This window comes from Pyxicephalus adspersus, chromosome 7, assembly GCF_032062135.1.
Source record: "Pyxicephalus adspersus chromosome 7, UCB_Pads_2.0, whole genome shotgun sequence".
Lineage (NCBI taxonomy): Eukaryota > Metazoa > Chordata > Amphibia > Anura > Pyxicephalidae > Pyxicephalus > Pyxicephalus adspersus.
Genome location: NC_092864.1, coordinates 1,883,111 through 1,906,734, shown reverse-complemented (window position 1 = coordinate 1,906,734; position 23,624 = coordinate 1,883,111). Strand labels below are relative to the sequence as shown.

The 23,624-nt window shown below is 34.9% G+C and overlaps 1 protein-coding gene across 1 annotated transcript in view; it reads left to right on the top strand.

The window, feature by feature from the left end:
- The first annotated feature begins 7,463 nt into the window (after positions 1-7,463).
- Positions 7,464-23,624, top strand: part of LOC140334633 (taste receptor type 2 member 4-like) — a 54,646-nt gene continuing 38,485 nt past the window's right edge. Inside the window, exon 1 of the mRNA XM_072416871.1 lies at positions 7,464-7,770. Within this exon, the coding sequence (XP_072272972.1) occupies positions 7,464-7,770 (307 nt within the window). The remainder of the gene's footprint in view (positions 7,771-23,624) is intronic.

The following is a 23,624-nucleotide window of genomic DNA, read 5'->3' as shown; positions in this document are numbered from 1 at the left end:
CACACACACACACACACACACACCAGTCTTAATTAAAATAGTACTAATTAAAATGCATATGTATTTGTATATATTTAAATGTATTTTGATATACACACGTAAGTGAAATCACTAAATGTTCCTCAATACATGTATTATAACATGTTTGCCTATAAGCCTTTAATATAATATAATTGAAATATAGAGGTCACAAATGTTTGTTCACATATTTTTTACACTCATACTATTGTGTGATGACATATTTGAAAGTGCCACCTTGTATATATTCAGTTTGATAGAAATTAGTTTGCAGTGTTGCAACCAAAAGAAAGAGTAACAAGAAGTGCAACAAATGTAACTATAAATGAAGAAGTTTGTGATGGAGTAGAATGTAACATAAAAAAGTAACACTTCCAAAAAAAAAAAAAAATCAAGCATTAAAGAGTCAAACTGACCTGTAAAATAGACCGGAGAACACAGAACAGCGCGCAGGTGTGTGCTAATTAATTGCTACCACCATAATTGAGGTTAAAAGCTCCTGAATTGTGCAGCTGAAAATTAATCGCCTTAATTGGCGCATCTGCGATCTTTGCAGGGAAAGTGGCAGGTGAGTTCACAAGAACTCGGGCCCGACTCGCGGTAATAGACTTCGCCGTCAGGCGCATATTTACGCGTGTCGAGCGTACGCACATTTCGTTGATGAATCAGGGCCATAATCTTGAAAAATCTTGAATTTTTGAAATTTCTGCACTCCTCAGGTCTGGAGGTTGCCGGATTTTTGAATGTCAACTGTAAATCCCCTGTATCTGAAGTGACCGGATTCTGTCCGCTGTATGATCCGCCCATAAGGACTGGATCTTCATCTGTACACTAGGAGGGGAAGCAGTATGCTAGTTTCTCTAGCACCAATATTTTGACTAAATTGATCCTCTCTGCTCTTCCACTTTGACATTCCCACATATTTCAAACTACTAATCCCATGTGAGTAAAAACAAACAAAAATGTTTCTTTTTCTGTTTATTACACATAATTGAAATCTCCCTGAGAGAATACATATATATAATCCATATAAATGATCCATATAGGAATTGCATATACAAATGATTTGATTATTATATAGTTGTAATAGGCGATATTCCTACTTCACTCAGTTTAAACATTTATTCATAGGATTTATGTTCCTCATGTCATATGCTTCTTTGAAATTTACCTTTATATTATATATAGGCATTTATGTTTTGATATTTTCATTATCTATTTGTTATATATACTTATTTTTCTTTTGTATATTTATGAATCCACCAGTCCGTACAGTCCCCAAATAAAACCTCTTATCCTGAGGAAGCCACAGTTGGTGAAACGTGTTGGGTCAAATAGACTGAAATGGTCATATTTTCTGAACACGTAAGGAATACTGTTATATCCCAATCCTGTGATTTTGTAACAGGATTTGGGATATGATACGTGATGATGTCATTATAAATATGTATGAATCAAATGTATATTAATAAATACATTTTTATAAACACTACAAGCCTCAAACCTCTATCTTTTATGTTCTTTTGAATTTAATTTAAACTCGAAATTCTGAACAACAAACAAGTGAAAATCCAAACTCAACTGGACACCTCCCATCATCCTTATCTTTTCCCCATACCTCTCGTGTGTTGTCTAAATCTTTGTATATATTATAATAAAAATATTACCTGATATGATATAAAATATAATATATATATTTTTGAGCAAATGTAATAGGATGAAGAACCTCTTACCTCTTCTTACTCCTTTCCAAGATGGAACATTATCCTGTCATCTACTAAGGACTATACTTCTGATCCATTAAACAAATTAGTACCTGAAGAACTGATATTCCTAATATGATAACTCTGTATCCTAAATTGTCCTTGTTTGTGAATTTTTATTCTTTTAAGATAAATATTTATACTTTATTTTTTAATTATTTGTTACATGCTTAAAAAACAATAAAAAATTATTAAAGTACCTGGATGTCTAGTTATGTCCGTATTTTTATGTCAAATATGTTAAATTGTTTTGCATGAAAATTTGTTGTTTAACCTCCCTAGCATTCTAATTCTGTTCAAATTTCCATGCAAAAATTTTTAACATTTATAAAAAATGGAATATAATTTATTTTACATTGTAGACTATAATTCTTAGGCATAACTTTAAAATTTAATAAAATGTAATACAGTTATTAAATTCAATAATAAACTTTAAATAAAAAAATCTGTAAAAAAAATTAAAACATGTAATATAAGTGTACAGTAGCATATAAATTATATATAATATAATATTTCCCACCGCTAAGTCCCGGCTGCACGGACGCATGTACCAACATCATCGGGAAACTCCGTAGATCAAATCTGCACTTCGCAGCTGGAGATCGGGGAGGAGAAGAACGTGTCCCTAGGACCTGCAGGGACCAGCAGGACACCTGGGGACAGATACAGAACAAGGTAAGTGGGTTTTTTTTTTTGGTTTAAAGCTACCCGGAGTATGACTCAGGGTTAGTGCTTTTGGTACACTAAATCCACCCGGGTCAAACTCGGGATTACCACTAGGGGGTTATTTTTTTAGGCCTGTATTTCTTCGGAACAACTCCCGGGTATAATTAAGTTTGAAACACAAATCAAAAATTATAATAAATAAAATTATAAATAAAATATTTGAAAAAAAGAAAGAGAAAGAAATCCAATCCCTAAGTTGAATTTTTCTACTTAATGGTTGGAGTGCCATAAAACATGTAAAAATTGAAAGGGGAGGTGGGAGAATGAAGGGGATAGTGGCTCTTTAAGACAAATAGATTTGATATAATATAAAATCATTTATTTAAATTAAAATCAATGAATTTCAAACAAGATATAAGATACAAAGTAAAAAAAAAACTATACTGGTTTCAACACTTAGTTTCACAGTGCAATATGGTAGGTCAAGTTCAAATGTATACACTTATGGTCTCACTCAACACGTTTCGCCCTTCCGGGCTTCCTCAGGGGATCAGTCGAGACCCTAGGAGATTGTTATACTGTTATTACTAGGTAAGTATATATCGAATAAGTAATCTTTTTTCATTATTGTTATAAAACATTTCTGTACATCAACGACAATGATAATTAAACAATACCTAATCATTGTACGCCTGCCTTCAATTTCAATACAACATTTTTAAGAATATATAACTTGTTCCAGTATCTAAACATTTATTTAACACAAGGTAGTTATTAGAAAACATTCATCTAGTATATTAGGAAGCATGTATCTAGTACATTAGTATCTGGTACAATAGTATAGTGTCAGCAGGATTTTTATTGCCAACATTTTTTAAAAAAAGAACATATTCAAACTTATAAGATGTTGTGATAAGGAGTTTACTATGTGTCCCAATCGTAAGTTAAAACTAGTGAAATTAATATTTCAGTGATTTATTACAGAAAATGTAGTTAGAGTTTATGAAATAATTTAAATTTAAGAAGGAACAATAGTACCGGTATGATAGAAAAGCAGTTCTTACTTGGACGGTATTAGGTATGATTTGTATACTGATAGTTGGAAATAAACACTGTTCAAAGAATTCCTACGTTTAAGATGACAACTTGAATTAAGTTCGTAAATTACAAATTACAAAGTATAAGTTTTTTTGTATATTGATCAATAATCACATATTTTTTTTAAATAAAGTCTAGATTTTTAAATAATAGATTGAAGAAGTGAACAGTTGCCTAATTCCTCAATCTTTATTTAAAAGGCCTACCATATTGCACTGTGAAATTATGTGTTGAAAGCAGTATGTTTTTTTTTTACATTTGTATCTTATATCTTGTTTGAAATACATTGATTTTAGTGATTTAAATAAGTGATTTTACAATTTATCAATATATATATATCTTCATCTATTTGCCGTAGAGAGCTGCTATACCCTCCATTCGCCCACTTCCTCTTTCAAATTATATAACTAAAATAAACTTTATTAAAACATTTTTTTAAATTTGTCCAAACAAGGGTACAATAATGGAATAAAGTTTTGGATTTATTATTTATTATTTGGATTTATTTTTTATAACTTTATCACTGTGAGCATTGTTTTAAAAACAGATTACAATGTTATCTGCATTTAAATTACCCGGCAAGTCATGCCCGCCCGGCGTACTGATGCTTCAAGCACCACATCAATCACACCGGGTATGTGAAGCAGAGGCCTGCTGGGGATCGCTGAGGATGCTGCTGGATCGGGAGGAGGAGGCAGGATTTTTTTCCTAGCCCAAGTGTGGCTCAGGGTTACCGCTTTTGGTATATAAAATTTACCCCAACCCACACTCGGGGATACCGCCAAGGAGGTTAAAACAGCAGCACAACAACAATTACAGGGGCTTTCCAGATTCCAAATAAGGTTTTCCATCCATAGTCCCCCACAACACAGGGTCACGTTGTGGGCATGAGACCTCCTGACACCAAGATAGCCCTTGTCAAGAATGGGGGCAGATGGAAGTCTGGTTTTGGGTTTTTGCCAAAAGGGGCTACATGATTTTTGCTCCTTTACTGTTTGGAAAAACACAAGTTATGTGGATTAATGAATAGAAGAGGGTGGTCGCTAACTCATTTTTTTTTCCAAGAAGGACCTTAGCCTATTTAAGATTGAGGGTGGAGGAGTACCTGCTGCTTTATTTGCTGGCTAAATTAGCTGAGCTGTAGTCTGTATTCTATTGGCGGAATGATTTGCCTCCATTATTGACTTCACTGATACTGGAATTTGGCTACAATTCTACCCAAACACAGGCACATTTGACCAAGACCATCTAATTGCAAACAAATTCTTTTTCAAATTTTATTGCTGGGAATATTTAAATTTTCCCTGGATTTACTAATCTTGCAAGGAGTAATTCACTTTCCTATGTAAATAGCATATATCACGTCAGTAAATTATCCCATGTGTGCAACATAACTTCTTACCAATACCTGGCATAAGAAATTGAGTTTAGGAAACTTAGACTTATTACAGCCTAACTTTTTAAAATAGAAACAAAACTAATGTGGGGACATCACCCACTAAATTCCAACTTAACTTTATCAAGAAATGTGAGTAGTCAGGTCTGTAGTCGTGCATGATTGCAAATTTTTAAATCCCAATCACTGGCATCTTCATTTTCTTTTCTGGGATCTCATCCTTTGGCATTCTTGATTGTCCAAGCCTGAATTATGCAACTCCAGCACATGAGAGCAGGGGTTCATTCATTCCAGGGACATGTCATAATGCCTGGCATCATATGCATGTGTGCGGATCTGTATTAATCAAGAAAAGGATTGAGATCAGGTAGATAGGGCCTGTCCCTTCTATACCATTGAACCTGCCAGCTCACACTGTTTGCCTATATTAAGTTTCACTTTATCACAGGGTCCCTACATTGGGGACTATATCACTTATAGGTCCCCGGGTGATGCACATAAAGCCCTGTTTTAGGATATTCATAAGACGCTAGAACATGAAGGACAGAAAATCACTCTTGAAGTACAACAGCTAAATTTAAATGCATAAACAAATTCCCTTCCTTATAGTAACATATCCAGTGAACACCTGAAATGAACCAAATCTCAGTGGTTATTTGCATATGTCAGACTCCAAACACCAACTTGAGATCATTGAAAACTGCAAGTAGATTACCAGCACAGAGAGCAAAGAAACGGCACCTCAATATGTCAGCTTTGGCAATTTCCTTGGTTGGTCTTTTATCTTATACTCTGATTTCATTATTTTTAAATACATGCATTGTAATTGGAAACAGGAAAAACTCATCAATGGCATAAAGATTCACTAAGTCAATCTTATTCTTCCTGTTATGGGTATCACTAACATCTCAATGCAATGTTTACTGACCATTGAAAGCATTTACTTTTGTTTCTCAGAATTATATTGTTCAGAGGTTGATCTTGTTGTGGTCTCTATTTATCTTTTTGTCGTACGCTTCACCTAGCCTGGCTCTGTGCCTGTTACTGCACCAATATCACCAGCTTCAATCACAGAATCCTCATCTTCATAAAGAAGGGTATTTCCAACTTCTTGCTTCATATACTCTTTCTGTCCAGCATCGGCTCACTTGGTCTTACTCTTATCCACTTTAGATATTTCATGTCTCAGTTCTCCATGAAAGGTGCATTTAATTCCACTCAAATACAGAAACTAAAAGCATTTTTAAACATTTCAAAAATCTAATCCATTACTCTGGAGTATTTCTTCTCATTTCCTAATATTGTCACCTCTCACTACAGATAATATTATACTCTAAGCCAACCACATTCATACTGGCCCCCAGCCACCTAGCTCCGCCAATTAGGGAACCCCATATCAACAATCTTTCCCCCCTCACAGTTTACAAAACACCACCAGGACCCTTGCCCTCCAGGACTGTAACCGCCACAGTGCTCCAAGCAAGACTCCTCACGCTTGAGCTCTCCTCCACACCACCAATGCTCATTGTAATCCATTCTTTAAACCCCAAAAACACTGGTCCATCCAAATGACTTTGAGATGCACTCCATCCCTGTCCAAATATCTCCAAGGTTCCTTGTCCAGCTTCTCAAGGCGAACTACTATGCCCCCATTCTTGGCGACTAAGCAACCCATCTTCATATTTACCTTTATCCGAGCCTTGTTCAGTCATTCCACACACCCATCACCTCTAACATGCAACAATATCCAACCAAACAATAACCATGCCCGGAAATGTCAACCATAAAAATTGAAAGTCAACTCAATGTCCTTATTCAGTTCCCTTATTAAACAGTGAATGAAATCATTGCCCCTGGCGTGACCGACCATCACCATCCCAGGAGGCTTTTCCAAACGTAAAAAATCTCAAGGTCCACCATCCCTGGCACTCAAATTCATTGCACTGTAGTCTCGTCCCTCAGCAAACTAATCTGGCGTCCATAAGGCCTTGCTTAGCTCTCCTCACACACCACCACACATAGGAATGATCAAGTATCCAGATGAAACACCCCTCATCACCTAGAATACAAAACAAAATTCCCCAACATCCTATACACTGAATAGAATGATTATCATATTCTATCAGCAGCTACCGTTGGGCATAGGTCAACCAAAAGATTGAAAACTAATGAAAAGTGGTTCCAAATATTTATCAACTAAAATTATCATACCTTGATATACAACAGTAAAATAATATTATATAAACAAATTCCCTACCGCTACCGCTATCACAGAATCTTCATAAAGAAAGTTATTTCCAAATTCTTACCCCATTTGCTCCTCCTGTCTGGCATTGGATCACTTAGTCTTACTCTTGTCCACTTTAGACGCGCCATGTTTAATTTCCCAGATAATATGAAAGGTGCATTTATTGCCACAGAAAAAATAAGGCCGCTTTAAGTATTTTATAACATTTCAGAAATGCTATTTGTATCTCTTGACTATTTCTTCACATTTCTTATTATTGTCATCTCTTATGGTCATGGTGTCCTCTCTTCTAACACACATCTGGAACATGAACAAGGCCGGTTCTGATATTAAGCAGAATATTCAGGTCCATGTTAATGCTGCAAGAACAATGATGCTCCTTCTACTTTCTATTTTTTTCTACATCTCACCAATCGTTACTGTCACAACGCCATATGGTCTTCAAAATCTAATTAGTGTGGTCTGCTGGGTTATGATCACCATCTTCCCAACAGCAGAAGGTGACATTCTGATCCAGGCCAGCCCCAAGCTGAGGAACATGCTTCTTACATGGCTATCAGATGGAGAGTTGCTTGGAAGTGGTAAGTGAACCTTGAAATAAAAAAAAAGAGGAAGGGAGCATTGGGGGTTTATATTTTACTTACAGTGGGCAGACTAGACTGGTGAAGGATGTATGATGATGTCTGGTAGATGTTTAATTATAGAAAGAAGACCAGGGGTTTTGTGTGGCTTATTCATAAAATTGTATTTCAGTACTGCAACATGAAATTTACATAAAGCAATATATATATATATATATGTATTGCTTTATGTAAATTTCATGTAATATTATATATATATATATATATATATGTATAGTCAAAGTTACCCACTCTCATTAAATACCATAGGGCTAAGGTGGTCATACTAGACAACAGAAATACTAATCCATTGTGAAACAGTAAGTACTTGATTACATCAATAGTTTAACGTCTGGTATCCCAACGCGTATATACAATATACACATCATATGTAGTACAATAATAATTATAATTGAATGACCACCTAAAATAGTATAAGGACAATATACATTACAAACTGGCTTACATTATTTGATGATAGCGAATCGTCCATAGTAGCATATGGGAACACAAAAATGTTGATAAAACCATTGGAATGTCCATTGTGTTATGGGGTATATATGAGTTGTTAGGTGTTAGGCTGTGTGTGTTAGTCCTAGGTATGAATATGTTAAACATTCTATCTTAATGATAGCTTACAGTGTGAATTAATGACATTTTAATATTATGCGTATACAGTTTAAAAAGTAAATTCATGTCACCTACTTGGTTCTTGATGGGATGGATGAACTGTGAGTAGGACAGTTTTGAAGATTATGGATGGCCTCAGATTAGTTATCTGATAGGCAAAAGATAATGAAAGTATCAAGGGTTATATACCGATTAGCATGGGGGGCTTCAATGAAATTAGTATTATAGAGAATAAAAAAAGAATCATTTACTCAAGGATACATGAGGCGATCTCTATGATTGTGTGGATAAATGAAGTTTATCACAATGTTCCACCAAGGTCAGAATAAAGTTTGTTTATCATTTTCACAAAGGCAAATAATAGGGATCATGTCCTCAGGTGTAAGGTTGTTACTATAAAAAAATATAGAAGATAGCACTTTAATAAACATTATTGTGGTCCATATTCATGATTCTATGGCACCGCAGTGTTTGCTCTTTAGTGAACTTGGATGTTTTTCTTGCTGTGTAAATCTTTTTGCTAGCAAATTGTCAATTGTCAGCTTTCCTTAATACACTCAAAAACTCAAACCACCCTCTACTCTCAATAGAACACCAAGCCCTTTGAATAATGTATCTTTCTAGTAGGCAACGAGAATGTGTTTTTAGGTTCCAGATAGTATAGATGTCCTACAGATCTCCAATAATTCAATCCGAAGAAACCCTACCACGCGTTGGATATGTGAAACAGGCACTGGCAATATAACCTATATTTGGGTACAATGTAGTCTACATAAACCCTTCTGAGATAAGTAATTTTAGTAAAATTTTGGAAATTTATCTCTACCCCACCTTTGTGTTACCTACACAATCTTATTATTAATGTGCATGCAATTACAAATACAAAACCATCATTGAGGAACTGTGACCATTGCCATATTGGCACAGTGGGGGTATGAATTAGACTGAATACAAACTCTGGAGATAATCTCTTGTAAGGAAAACAAATCCAAAGCCACTGAGATATTTTGGCATTTGTAGGTTTACTTCAAATCTATTCAAAGTTCCACATTTTTCCATACTTAAAAAATATATATCCCCTTTATGATGTATACAAGCTACATGCTACTGGAGCTGAAAGAGGCCAACAAATCACTCTTGATACACTACAGTTAAATAATAATGTAGAAACAAAATCTCTTCCTTAGTAGTATTACTGTTGCACCTGAACTAAGGCAAAGGGGCTATTTGCATTGGTCAGACTCCAAACATGAATGTAAGATAACTACAAGCCGCAAAGCCATTACCAGCACAGAGAGCAGAGAAGCAGCAACACAAAATGTCTCCATTGTTAATTACTTTACTAGTCACCTGTCTTGTGGAGACTATGACTTCATTTTTTTTAAATACATGCATCATACTGGGAACCTGGAAAAGCCTCATCAATGGTGTGAAGACCAACCGATTCGACCTTATTCATCTTGTCATGGGAATCACTAACATCTTGATGCAAAGTCTACTGACTGTTGATCACATTTTATTTTGGTTTCTCGAATTTTATGATTCAATTCATCTCATTGTCGTGTTTCCTCTTCTTTTTTTCATACGCTTCACCTACTGGCCCATGGCCTGGCTCTGTGCTTGTTACTGCACCGTTATCACCAGATTCAATCACAGAATCTTCATCTTCATAAAGAAAGTTATTTGCAACTTCTTACCCCATCTGCTCCTCTTATCTGTTATCTGGTCACTGGGTTTTACTCTCATACAGTTTAAATGTGTCATGTATGATTTCTCAGGTTGCATGAAGGGAGCATTTAATGCCACGAAAAAAAGTCAGCTAGGTGCATTTTATAACTTTTCTGAAACACTAATAATTTCGCTGGACTATTTCTTCCCATTTTTTATTATTGTCACCTCTCTCATGGTCACTGTGTCCTCCCTTCTAACACACATCTGGAACATGAACAAGGCCGGTTCTGATTTTAGGCAAAATATTCAGCTCCATGTCAATGCTGCAAGAACATTAATGCTGCTCCTTTTACTTTCCATTGCTTTCTACATCTCAACAATCACTACTCTCACAAAAACGTACAGTCTTGAAAATATAGTGGTTGTGGTCAGCTGGGTTATGATCACCATGTTCCCGACAGCTGAAGGTGCCATTCTTATCCAAGCCAACCCCAAGCTGAGGAACATGTTTCTTACATGGCTATCAGCTGGAGGCTTGCTTGGGTGCAGAAAGTGAGACTTAAAAATAATATATCAAAATAATAAAAAAAGCAAGCTTTGGGGGGTTCCTCTCTTACATACAATGGGCTGACTGTTGATAGATGTCCAAAAGTCTCTGGTATCATCTGAGCCTCTATTTTTTGCAGATAAAGGTGTTCCTTAGCTGAGGCCTCATTATTTATTCATGTTTATTTGGCTGCACTGTAGTCTACTTCCCTTCTATGATAAACAAAAAATCTAATTTTTACACAAAATGTTGGATACTCCACCTCACATCTGCATCACCTAAACAACTTATTGTTACTAATAATTATCCTTTATTGGGCAACTATTGGCTGGCTGGTTCTGATAATAAGGAATGACTTTAACATTTCTAGAAAAGTAACCGTATATTTAGCATGCTTGGTATTCTCTCTCCATATTTTTACTACAACAGGCATTTTACATTCTTGAATTATTTTAATGCATTTTTTATTATTTCTGGTGTTCCTATCTATTTTATGCATTATGGTGTAGCTGTGTTAAACTGGATTGGTCTGATGGTTTATTGTAATATTTATTGTTTCATTGTTTTATTATCTGAATTTGTATTTTTTTTGCCAGTGTTCATAGTTAGGTGTGTAATATTTTATTAACTCTCAATTCCATCACCCATTCATTCTCTGACCAAAGACTTCAGGAGCAGAACTACATATCACACATACATTATTGAACATAATGTTCCACCATTAACGTACTAAAATGGAAAATAATTTGTACGAAGTCTTTTTTTTACAACCTCCAGGGTAACTTACAGATCAAAACTTCCCTTTATCCTGCATTATGTATCTAAGGGTTTTACATTCCAGATTAATGGAAAAAAGCATGTCAGGTAATATTTTAATAGCACAGCGGCAGTCTAATGAGATTATTATGGGTTTGGAGGTAATTTGCATTAGTAAAACAGCACAATTACTTTTTTCCTCCTGTCTAGTATTGGTTCAGGTGATCTTGTTTTTGTTCACTTTAGATATGTAATTTCTACAATTTAAGGTAGAGATAATGTTAACTGGAATTTGGGAGTCCAAATCAGGACTCTTAAAATGTGACTGGGTTATGAATTAGTTAAATAAATAATTTATATTTATTACATGTACACAGAGAATACATTACTTAGACAGCAATCTGGACAAATGCATTCTAATGAACTATAGAGGTTTCCCTAACACTTATGATACCCAAATATCAAATTAATATTTAGAAATGGAAAATAGGGTGATGGTTGTTCTAAACAAAGAAGATATTATAACCAGAAAAGGAAGTATCTATATCAGCGCAGTAATAGTTAACAGAAAATTTAATTTTCTTGATTCTATCATTTTCTACAATAGATATGGTTTTCCTAGCAAATTTTCAGAACCTTGCACAGTATGGGTGGTGGTTTGAATTCATTTTCTAATAGCATTAATGTAAGAAATGCAAACTTTTTGCAACAATGAGAAAATATTGCCTGTGTAATACTTGAACTAATTGCTGTGATTTCACTTGGTTAACAATCACAATATGAGAAAACAAACACGTTTTGTACAGAACGCTGGAAAAACAAACAAACATATAACTAGAAATAACTTCCATTATTTCACTTGCAGTGGTTGCATAGTTTCATTTGGAGTCAATTCAAAATCTGAGATTAATTTCAAGTTCAGATATATCTCTTAAGAAAAATCGTTAAACAAATGGTGGCCATGCAAGTCTCCGTCCTCTTCAGAGGAGTGTCAGCGCAACTTAAAGGTGGAGCATAGCAACACAAGGTGTTACTTTCTGTTAAAAAGTTAGTTAGATGGGGACAGAACTTTTGGGGACAGAACTTGAAGCAACTAATAGGAACAAATAGCAGTAAAGTTGTTTCACTATAGACATGGGACCTTGGAAGCAACATGGGAGGTCTGATGTGAATTAGTGCAACACGGGGAGCCAGACACTGCCATGGTGAATGGGTCTTACTGCAGCTTGGAGAGCAACATTCATTATGATGAGCATCTTCTCCTCCCATGTTAAACCGGATTATAAAAACCACTGCGAACAATACCTATACAGATTGTTCGCATTGACTTTGTTCCTATTTTTTTGTGCACATAGTGATTGCATCATTTTATATGTTCATATTTACTATAATAAAATATAGGATATTATTTATTAGTATCAATTAAACAACACAAAGCTTGAAAATCTATTTTTGTTGATTTTTGTGAGGTTGTCTGATGAATATCACTTCTCATGAATAATTATGGAGTTTTTGGTTTTACTAATGTTTTTGTGTGAGGATAGTTTAGTAAATTTACAGTGTAAGTAAATCATAGAAACAGAATGGGAATGAGCTGGATACTGATAAACTATGCTTCCATAATTCTGTATTTGTGACCTGTTGTGGGTTAAAACAAGGCAAGTGAGATAATTCCTTCAAATGGGACTTCATGGGGTAGTAAAAGAAATATAAAAATAGCTTCTATTAGCAACTGCCACTTGGCATAAGTCAATGTGAAATAGGAAAGTTGTTCCAAACATTTATCAATTAAAATATTCATACATTTAGCTTCGTGGACTACTGGCACAAGCACTTACCAGAGTGTAGGAAGACTCAGATTTACTACAGACTATACACAAAACTAATCTAGGGGCAATACATCCTAACAGAGGGTCCCTCAAACATTGGGGATGATTATATCATCATTTTTTAAATATATACATTTTATTGTTTTAGGACACATCTGATTTGTTAGAGTTGAAAGGAGGATAAGAGATCACTCTAGAACAACAGTAAAAAATTTTTGTGTAAACAAATTCCCTACCTGATCCTCTTACTGAGACAATATTGCCAGGTCACAGAATCTTTATTTCCATAAAGAAGGTCATTTTCGACTTCTTTCCCCATCTGCTCCTCCTGTCCAGCGTCGGGTCACTTGGTTTTATTCACTGTAGGTGTATCGTGTCTGGTTTCTCTGATTACATGAAAGGTGCATTTAATTCCAATAAAATTAGTAAACTAGATGTATTTTATAACTTATATGAAACTTTTTTCATATCTCTTGACTATTTTTGCCTATTCATTGTTATTGTCACCTCTCTCGTGGTCACCGTGCCCTCACTTCTAACACACATCAGGAACATGAACAAAGCCGCTTCTGATTTCAAGCAGAAAGTTCAGGTCCACGTCAATGCTGCAAGAACAATGTTGCTGCTGCGTCATCTTTTTATTTTTGTCTACATATCAGCAAACTTTACTGTCACAACATCGTGCAGTCTTAAAAACCCAATCAGTGTTGTCTGCTGGGTTATGATCGCCATCTTCCCAACAGCTGAAGGTGCCATTCTGAACCAGACCAGCCCCAAGCTGAGGAACTTGTTTCTTACATGGCTATCAGCTGGAGGATTGCTGGGATGTGGGAAGTGAGCCTTGAAAATACATTTAAAAAGAAATAGAAGCGAGAGTTGGGGTTTCATCTCTTACATACTATGAGCAGATTGGGGAACTCCACCTCCTTTGCAATCAGAGGTGTTCCTTAATTGACACCTTATTATTTCTATATGACTCTTATACATTAGACTTACTTCTAAATTTTGATATTTAGCAGATATAATTTGGTTTAAATAAAAAAAAATAAGCCTAGATTGGGTTATTTGCTTTTCTATTGGTGTGGAAGCTTTGCATGACAGTTTACTGTTCAATTATTGTTTTCTAAATCTCAATACAAATACATGGCAAAGTCTCTCCAAAATATGTGTGTGCAATTTATTCATCCTTTTATTCAGTCTCAGACCAATGACTCCATTAGTAGAATTGCAGGAGACAAATAAACACAAAAATACATACAAAATGCCATTGTGCAAGATTGTGTCCCAAGTCTTTTTATTTTAGGGTTATACAATGACATGTGTTATTTAATATTATTCCTGAAATCTCCATGTATCCAAGGGTTTTACAATCTAGATCAAGGGTTTTATGCAAACTTGATTTATTTATTTTTTATAGAATATTTTTTATAGCATAGTCAACATGAATAAAAAGGAGGGGTGTGCAAAGTTGATTTTTAGTATTCATTTTTTGATTGCCTCATGTAGCTCGTTGCTTATGGGGTGGATGGCTGGGATTATGGGGTTAGTAAGGGTGGGATTATTATTTTCTTGGGTATAGAAGTGTTCTGCATGCTGTACGGCATGCTTGCAAGACCCAAAACACTGGCAGTTCAAAATGTTTCAACAGTGCTGGATTAGTAAAGCAAGAATCACATAGAAGACTGTTTCAATGAGTTCTATGATCCCATCTATGGTTACCCCTTCCAGGACCATTTTTACAAAAAAAAGATTTAAAAAAACCTTTAGGCAAACCCTCTATTGCAAAAAACAATACAATTGACCATGAAAAAAATAATATCTTAATAAAAATGTAATTTGTTCTCTATTACTTGTTTCCTAATAAATATAAGGTAGTGTGAGAAAAGAACGTATCAATGATAGGTACAGTCCAGGGAGCGTGGGAACCTGCACCGTGAGAACCTGCGGTCACAGCTGATTGGAGGCACGTACCGCATGCGTACTACTGAACTCATATGATCTCTCAATTAATAATCTTCATTGAGAGGTCATATGAGTTCAGTACCCCTGCAAACACGACCTAACAATCAATCGCAAGGCCGTTCTTGCTGATATGTTCGGTAAGCGAGAAAAAGGCCCGAACTTAAAAATCTCACTCGCTCATCCCTAGTTCTGTTTTTCAAAGGTGCTGGTATTTACTCTTTGAACACCCACCCTGTGAACATGTTACTTTACTTCTCATTTCCAAAACATTATATACAATAACATTTCCATTTTCCTACATTGGCATACAACACCAATTACTGTATATAATTCTACCATTTTAGGTTATCTTGTGTCCTTCATTCAAATAGCATACAATAGTTTTTGATTTTTTTCTTGTGTAATATATGTACTATATTCTATTGTTTACCCATGAAGCATCTACTTTGCCAAAATACTTGTTGACAAGGGATATATAGGTCCTTGTATAAATTGCGTACAGTCCTATTGCAAGACACATATGGGAGGACAACAAATCACTCTTTGTATACTAGACACTAGACTCACTTGATATGCAACACTCACAACAGTGTATAGTCGCATTCCTAACTTAGTAGCATTTCTATCATTCTGAGCTAACCCCAGTCTCAGTTGCTATTTGCATTGGTAAAACTCCAACATTAATTAATAAAAACACATTGCAAAGCCATTACCAGCACAGAAAGCAGAGACAGCACCACAAAATGTCTACTTTGATTGGTACTTTTCTGTGTTGCGAAGACTTTGATTTCATTATTTGTAATTATTTTGAAATACATGCATCATACTGGAAACTGGGAAAAATGGTTTCAACCATGTTGTGAAGATCCATCAAGTTGATCTCATTCATCTTGTCATGGGGATCACCAACATCCTGACACATATTCCACTGGCAATCAATAATATTTCTTTTTGTTTCCCAGATTTTTTTTTTTATTCAGAGGTTTATTTAGTTGTGATTTTTCCTCTTTTGTTTCTCATACGCTTCAGCTATTGGCTCATGGCCTGGCTCTGTGCCCGTTACTGCACCAATATTACCAGGTTCAATCACAGAATCTTTGTCTTCATAAGGAAAGTCGTTTCCAACTTTCTTTATTTCCAACTATGCCCCTCCTGTCTGGCACATTGGTAATTTTTATGTAACTGTGGTAATACTAGATTGAGGTGTTTAATGCTACTTTATTTTGTTATCTGATGGTATTGGGGACTTTGCATAACTATTATTGTTTATTTTTATTAAAAAACTTAAATCCTAATAAAACTGAGAATTCTTGCATTAGGTCTTGGAGTATTGTATGTCTTTCACCATGTGTTCATTCTCAGATTGATGAGTTTAGTAACAGGAGTGCAGGTGTCATGTAAACATTAATAATCAGAAAATACCACTGACAATTAGTTAGGATGGATGAACTTTTGCTTAAAGCATTTTATTTTGAAAGTTATAGTAAGATGAATAGAGTTATAAAATGCCCAGTGGTACCTACAGAACAGAACAATCCTGCAAGCATTATCAAGAGTTTTTTGCCGATCATTGGAATCAAGCAATTCAGATTATATTTTCATAGCATACAGGTGTTACACAAATTAAATATATTTCTGCTTAGTAGTGTAAAAGTAGATGTGAGAGAAACTAAAAACATTACACTTAACAGTAAACTACAGTTTATTCCATTCATATAAAAAGTATTCACTAATATAAATATTCATTCCGAAAAAAGATCCAATCCATTGGTACCATTCAAGTGAATAAAACGTCTCCAAAAATTTGAAACAATTGCTAAAAAATGTTTATGCTAAAAAATCACTTTGATGTGCGGATTGTTTCTGCAATTGATTGCAGCTGCATTATCCAGGATTTTCGTTAACAAAGTTAATACTACATTGGGTTATTTATTATTACATTGTTTTATTTTCTTATACTGTGGGGGATTTGCATGACAGCTTGATGTTCATGTATTTTAAAAGCTCAATAAAATAGCAAAAATATGTCAATGATTCTGCAAATTATTTGTCTGCAGTTTTACCATCCATCTATTTCTTCCCCCATTCATTCTCATACCAATAACTATATTTTACATCTTAGCAAACTCTTTTGCTAATACTTGCGTAGCTAAATGTTAGTCTAGTTCTCTCTGTAAAGTCCAAAGAACACAGCTTGTTTTGTAGATTTCTGATAATTGGGTTACTAGTTTCTTAGTGTATTTTAATAAGGGTACATTTATTTTCCTGTTGCATTCTGCTAATTAAACAATTGTATGTATTATTTATTTAATATATATTATTATTAGTATTAATTAATTTATATTATCAATTCCAAACCCTAAGGTGAATAGGATTTGAAAGTTTCCCTCTGTACTTTCTAACTACCCATCTGTTTATTGAGAACACATATATGGNGTCCTATTGCAAGACACATATGGGAGGACAACAAATCACTCTTTGTATACTAGACACTAGACTCACTTGATATGCAACACTCACAACAGTGTATAAGCGCATTCCTAACTTAGTAGCATTTCAATCATTCTGAGCTAACCCCAGTCTCAGTTGCTATTTGCATTGGTAAAACTCCAACATTAATTAATAAAAACACATTGCAAAGCCATTACCCGCACAGAAAGCAGAAACAGCACCACAAAATGTCTACTTTGATTGGTACTTTTCTGTGTTGTGGAGACTTTGATTTCATTATTTGTAATTATTTTGAAATACATGCATCATACTGGAAACTGGGAAAAATGGCTTCAACCATGTTGTGAAGATCCATCAAGTTGATCTCATTCCTCTTGTCATGGGGATCACAACATCCTGATGCATATTCCACTGGCTATCAATAATATTTCTTTTTGTTTCCCAGATTTTTTTTTTTATTCAGAGGTTTATTTAGTTGTGATTTTTCCTCTTTTTCTCATACGCTTCAGCCATTGCCTGGTTCTGGCATACGCCAGCCATTGGCCTTGCTCTGCACCCATTACTGCACCAATATTACCAAGTTCAATCACAGAAATTTTGTCTTCATAAGGAAAGTCATTTCCAACTTTCTTTATTTCCAACTATGCCCCTCCTGTCTGGCATAGGGTCACTTGGTCTTGTTCTTGTACACCTTAGATGTGTTATGTTTGAAATCTTGGAACCCATGAAAAATGCACACAATTCCACTCAAATGCAGGAAGATTATTGATTTTCTAATGTTTGTCACCACCTTCCCAGCAGCTGAAGGTGCTATTCCTATTCAAGCCTGCCCCAAGCTGAGGAACATGTTTCTCAAATAGTTATCAGCTGGAAGGTTGTTTGAATGTGGAAAGTGAGCTACAAAAATAAATAAGCATTTTCAGAAGAAGAGCATACGGGATTCATTTATATCAAACAATGAACAGTTACATGAAAAACCTCTAATATTCTCTGGTGTATTGTCATTAGCCTGGGGCTCTTGTATTCCTTTGTAGATAGAGATGTTCCTTAACTGATTCCCCATTTTTATCATATCGAATATGATTTAGTCGATTTAATATGTGATATTTAACATTTCAGATGTTTGTGTTCCATACTATTTTTTAATATCAATTGACAATGACATCTATTTTAGATTATGGAAGTCTAATGATTAAAGTTTTTTGCAATTCAGAAAATTGGTAATAACTGTGTAACTGTGGTAATACTAGATCGAGGTGTTTAATGCTACTTTATTTCATTATCTGATGGTATGGGGACTTTGCATAACTAATATTGTTTATTTTTATTAAAAAACTTAAATCCCAATAAAACTGAGAATTTTAACATTAGGTCTTGGAGTATTGTACGTTTTTCACCATCTATTCATTCTCAGATTGATGAGTTTAGTAACAGGAGTGCAGGTGTCATGTTAACATTATTATTCAGAAAATACCACTGACAATTAGTTAGGATGGATGAATTTTTGCTTAAAGCATTTTATTTTGAAAGTTATAGTAAGATAAATAGATTTATAAAATGCCCAGTGGTACCTACAGAACAGAACAATCCTGCAAGCATTATCAAGAGTTTATATTTTCATAGCATACAGGTGTTACACAAATATATTTCTGCTTAGTAGTGTAAAAGTAGATGTGAGAGAAACTAGAAACATTACAGTTAACAGTAAACTACAGTTTATTCCATTCATATAAAAAGTATTCACTAATATAAATATTCATCCCGAAAAAGATGCAATCCATTGGTACCATTCAAGTGAATAAAATGTCTCCAAAAATTTGAAACAATGGCTAAAAAAATTTTATGCTAAAAAATCACTTTGATGTGCGGATTGTTTCTGCAATTGATTGCAGCTGCATTATCCAGGACTTTCATTAACAAAGTTAATACTACATTGGGGTATTTAATATTACATTGTTTTAATCTCTTATACTTTGGGGGATTTACATGACGCTTGATGTTCATTTACTTTAAAAGCTCAATAAATTAGCAAAAATATGTCAATGATTCTGCAAATATTTGTCTGCAGTTTTACCATCCATCTCTTTCTTCCCCCATTCATTCTCATACCAATACCTATATTTTACTTCTTAGCAAACTCTTTTGCTAAATACTTGCATAGCTAAATGTTAGTCTATTTCTCTCAGTAAAGTCCAAAGAACACAGCTTGTTTTGTAGATTTCTGATAATTGGGTTACTAGCTTCTTGGTGTATTTTATTAAGGGTACATTTATTTTCCTGTTGCATTCTGCTAATTAAACAATTTTATGTATTATTTATTTAATATATATTATTAATTATTTTTAATTAATTCATATTATCAATTCCAAACCCTAAGGTGAATAGGATTTGAAAGTTTCCCTCTGTACTTTCTAACTACCCATCTGTTTATTGAGAACACATATATGGACGTTGCTATTTCTATAAAGGCAGATTAGTTGTGATCCATGAAATCTAATCCATGTACCAGAACTAAATCATCTGAACATATACAAATCATATTTGGGACACATGAAAAATATAGTAACACGGAGAGATAAGAAAATAATTTATTCTTAGATTTAAAGATTACATTGTATATAACTATATCATCTGAACAAATACAAATCATATTTCAGACACAAGATGTTTGCCTTTTAATCTGGTAAAACATGGATAAGGAAAGAATTTATACTTTAATTTACCCGCAGGCTGCAATGTATACACATATTACACTGGGGAACAATTTTGAACACATTTCTTGTTGACGTCAATTTTTCAGCTTATTTACACTAAAATAGGTATGCTGATTCTGAAAGTGCAGTTAGTTTTCTTCTATCATGTCAGGTCTTCTACCTCCTCTACCACCTATATTAATGTGAATACTGTAGCTTAGATTTGTATAGTCTATTAATTTACACACAAGACAGTGTGGTCAGAGGTTGTGCGTTGCTCTACGTGTTAAGAAAAATGTATTTTTCTACTTACACACGTATTTCCTTTCTTTCAGATCATGTCTGGCTCTCTGTCTGCTGTTTCTCGTCTCGTACCTAAACAACCCTGATTCATTTTGTTATATCTGTGGCAGTTTCACCATTCCCAGTCAAAGGGTGAATATCAGCACATTTGTAGAGCAAGCCTATTTGGCATATTTCAAAGTTAAACTTGGTGATCAGGATAAGTCTGGGGCCCCTCATGGTGTGCAGTGTGTGGAGGGTTTACGGATTTGGATAAAGGGAACACGTGATAAGATGCCATTTGGTATACCTATGGTTTGGTGAGAGCCAGGAGATCATTTCAGTGATTGTTACTTTTGTATAGTGAAAACTTCAGGATATAACAATTCAGAATATAAGAAAAATAAACGTAACATAGAGTATCCTAGTCTACCATCGGCTATACGCCCAGTGCTCATTCAGATGAAATCCCAGTGCCGGTTACACTTCCTCTCTTGAAGAACATGATTATGGTGATGAACTAGGTGACAACAATGATGAAGAGTTTGAGGACTCTGTTCGTAAGGGATTTGATCAGCATGCGTTGAGTGATTTGGGACTATTGAAGAAGGCTTCAGAACTCCTAGCATCAAGACTGCATGGTTTAATGGAAGAATTGGGAATTCCAAACTATATCCCACTTTAATGGCGACTATTTATCAATAGCTCAAACAGGAGCTTAAAGTGTGTCCTCCTTCACAATAGCAATATATTTGGGTCAGTCCCAATTGGCCATTCAGTTTCTCTTTGCGCCGAATATGCAGACATAAAGAGAGTCATTGAGTTGTTGCAATATCACCAACACAATTGGGTCATCTGTGTTGACCTTAAAATGTTATGCTTCCTTCTTGGTCAGCAATGCGGATACACCAAGTATCCCTGTTATCTGTGCATGTGGGACAGCAGAGCTTGTGAGAGGCATTGGGTGGAAAGGAATTGTCCTCCAAGATCTGCCCTAAAACCAGGAGATCCAAACATTCTACATGGGCCACTGTGATAGAAATATATATTGATAGAAATATTATTATATTCCTGCCTCTGCACATGAAACTGGGTCTGATGAAGAAGTTCATTAAAGCTTTGCCAACTGAAGGAGAATGTTCCAAATACCTTATTTTGGCATTTCCTAGCCGGTCATTTGAAAATATAAAAGCCGGTGTTTTTGATGGTCCACAGATTTGGCAGCTCATCAAAGATGAACATTACATCAGGACAATGTCAGAAGTGGAAAAGAATGCTTGGTTATCATTCAAAGCCATTGTCAAGGATTTTTTCTGGAAACACATAAGCAAATAATTACACAGAAATTGTCCAGAAACTCTTGGAGAGATACAAAATGTTTGGTTGCAATATGAGCATCAAGGTGCATTTTCTGCATGGCCATCTTTCTAACTTCCCGAAAAACCTTGGTGCAGTCAGTGATGAGCAAGGTGAATGATTCCCCCAAGATCTGAAGGTCATGGAAGGACGTTATCAGGGTAGATGGGATGTACATATGATGGCTGACTATTGTTGGAGCATCCGGCGGGATTGTCCAAACACTGAGCACTCCAGGAAAAGCTATAAGTGTAAATTTTTACCTTAACTGCTTAGCCAATTAATTTTCAAATGTTTTATTGTTAAAAAAAAAGTCATAAATAGTAACAATAAATCCTGTGTTTGAATAAAAGAAATGTAAATACACAGTACATTCAAGTTATTATTTCATTATTATTTCATTGTATTTAAATTTTTTTTTTTTTTTTGACAAAAATGGAGGGTGCCCTGTATCGTAAAAACTGATTGTGATAGCAAAAATCAGACCAATTGTCCCCTTTTTGAATCACTTTGTCAGTTATCTGTCTTGTGGAGACTTAATTTTTTTTAAATACGTCCATCATACTGCAAACTAGAAGGAGCCTCATAAATGACATGAAGACCAACCAAGCTGACCTTATTCATCTTGCCATTGGGATCTCTAAAATCTTGATGCAATGTACACTGACTACCTATGAAATTTGCTATAATTTCCCAAAATCTTTTTATTCATAAGCTTATATTGTTGTGATCTTTCCTCTAATTTTTACCATATGCTTCAGCTATTGGCCAATGACCTGGCTCTATGCTTGTTACTGCACCAAAATTACCAGGTTCAATCACAAAATCTTCATTTTTATAAAGAAGGTTATTTCCAACGCCTTGCCCCATCTGCTCCTCCTCTCCGGCATCGGGTCACTTATTATTACTATTGTAAGCATTAGACATGTTATGTCTGAAATCTTAGATCCCATTAAAAGTACATTTAGTTCCACTCAAACACAGGAAGAAGATGCTCTCCTTTGCTTTCTAAATCTCAACGATCATTACTATCATAGTGACACACAGTCCTGAAAATCCAGAGAGTATTGTGTGCTGGATTATTGTCACCATCTTCTCAGCATCTGAAGGTGTTTCTTGTTTCATGTTTCTTGCATGTCTATCAGCTGGTGGAAGAGAGTTTATGAATACAATAGGCATACTGGAGAAATATTTCTATTACTATCTATTACTGTCTGCTATTATGTGAGTAGCCTGATCCTCTCGTACATTCCAGCAGATCAAAATGATCCTTAGCTGGCACCTTATTAATAAATCATGTCTATTATAGAAATATTAATATTAATAAATGGATTATTATTTCTTGTGTCTTAGTCCCTAACTAGTTTTTAGATTGTAGACGCAATAACCTGGCTTTCAGAGAAGTTGTACTTTGAAGTTATTTTGTTTTACTATCTGATGCTCTGTGCGTTTGCATGTTTGTTGTGTTTTGTTTATTTTATGGTATCAACAAAAAAAGTGAGAAGTTGCCCAAATAAGGCCGGTCTTAGGAATATGTACAAATTGTACTTCAGCTGTCCTCTTGGTGACTAGGATAAATCTTGGGCTCTACATGTATCTGTATCCATTGCTCTAGTGGACTACGTGACTGGCTAAAGG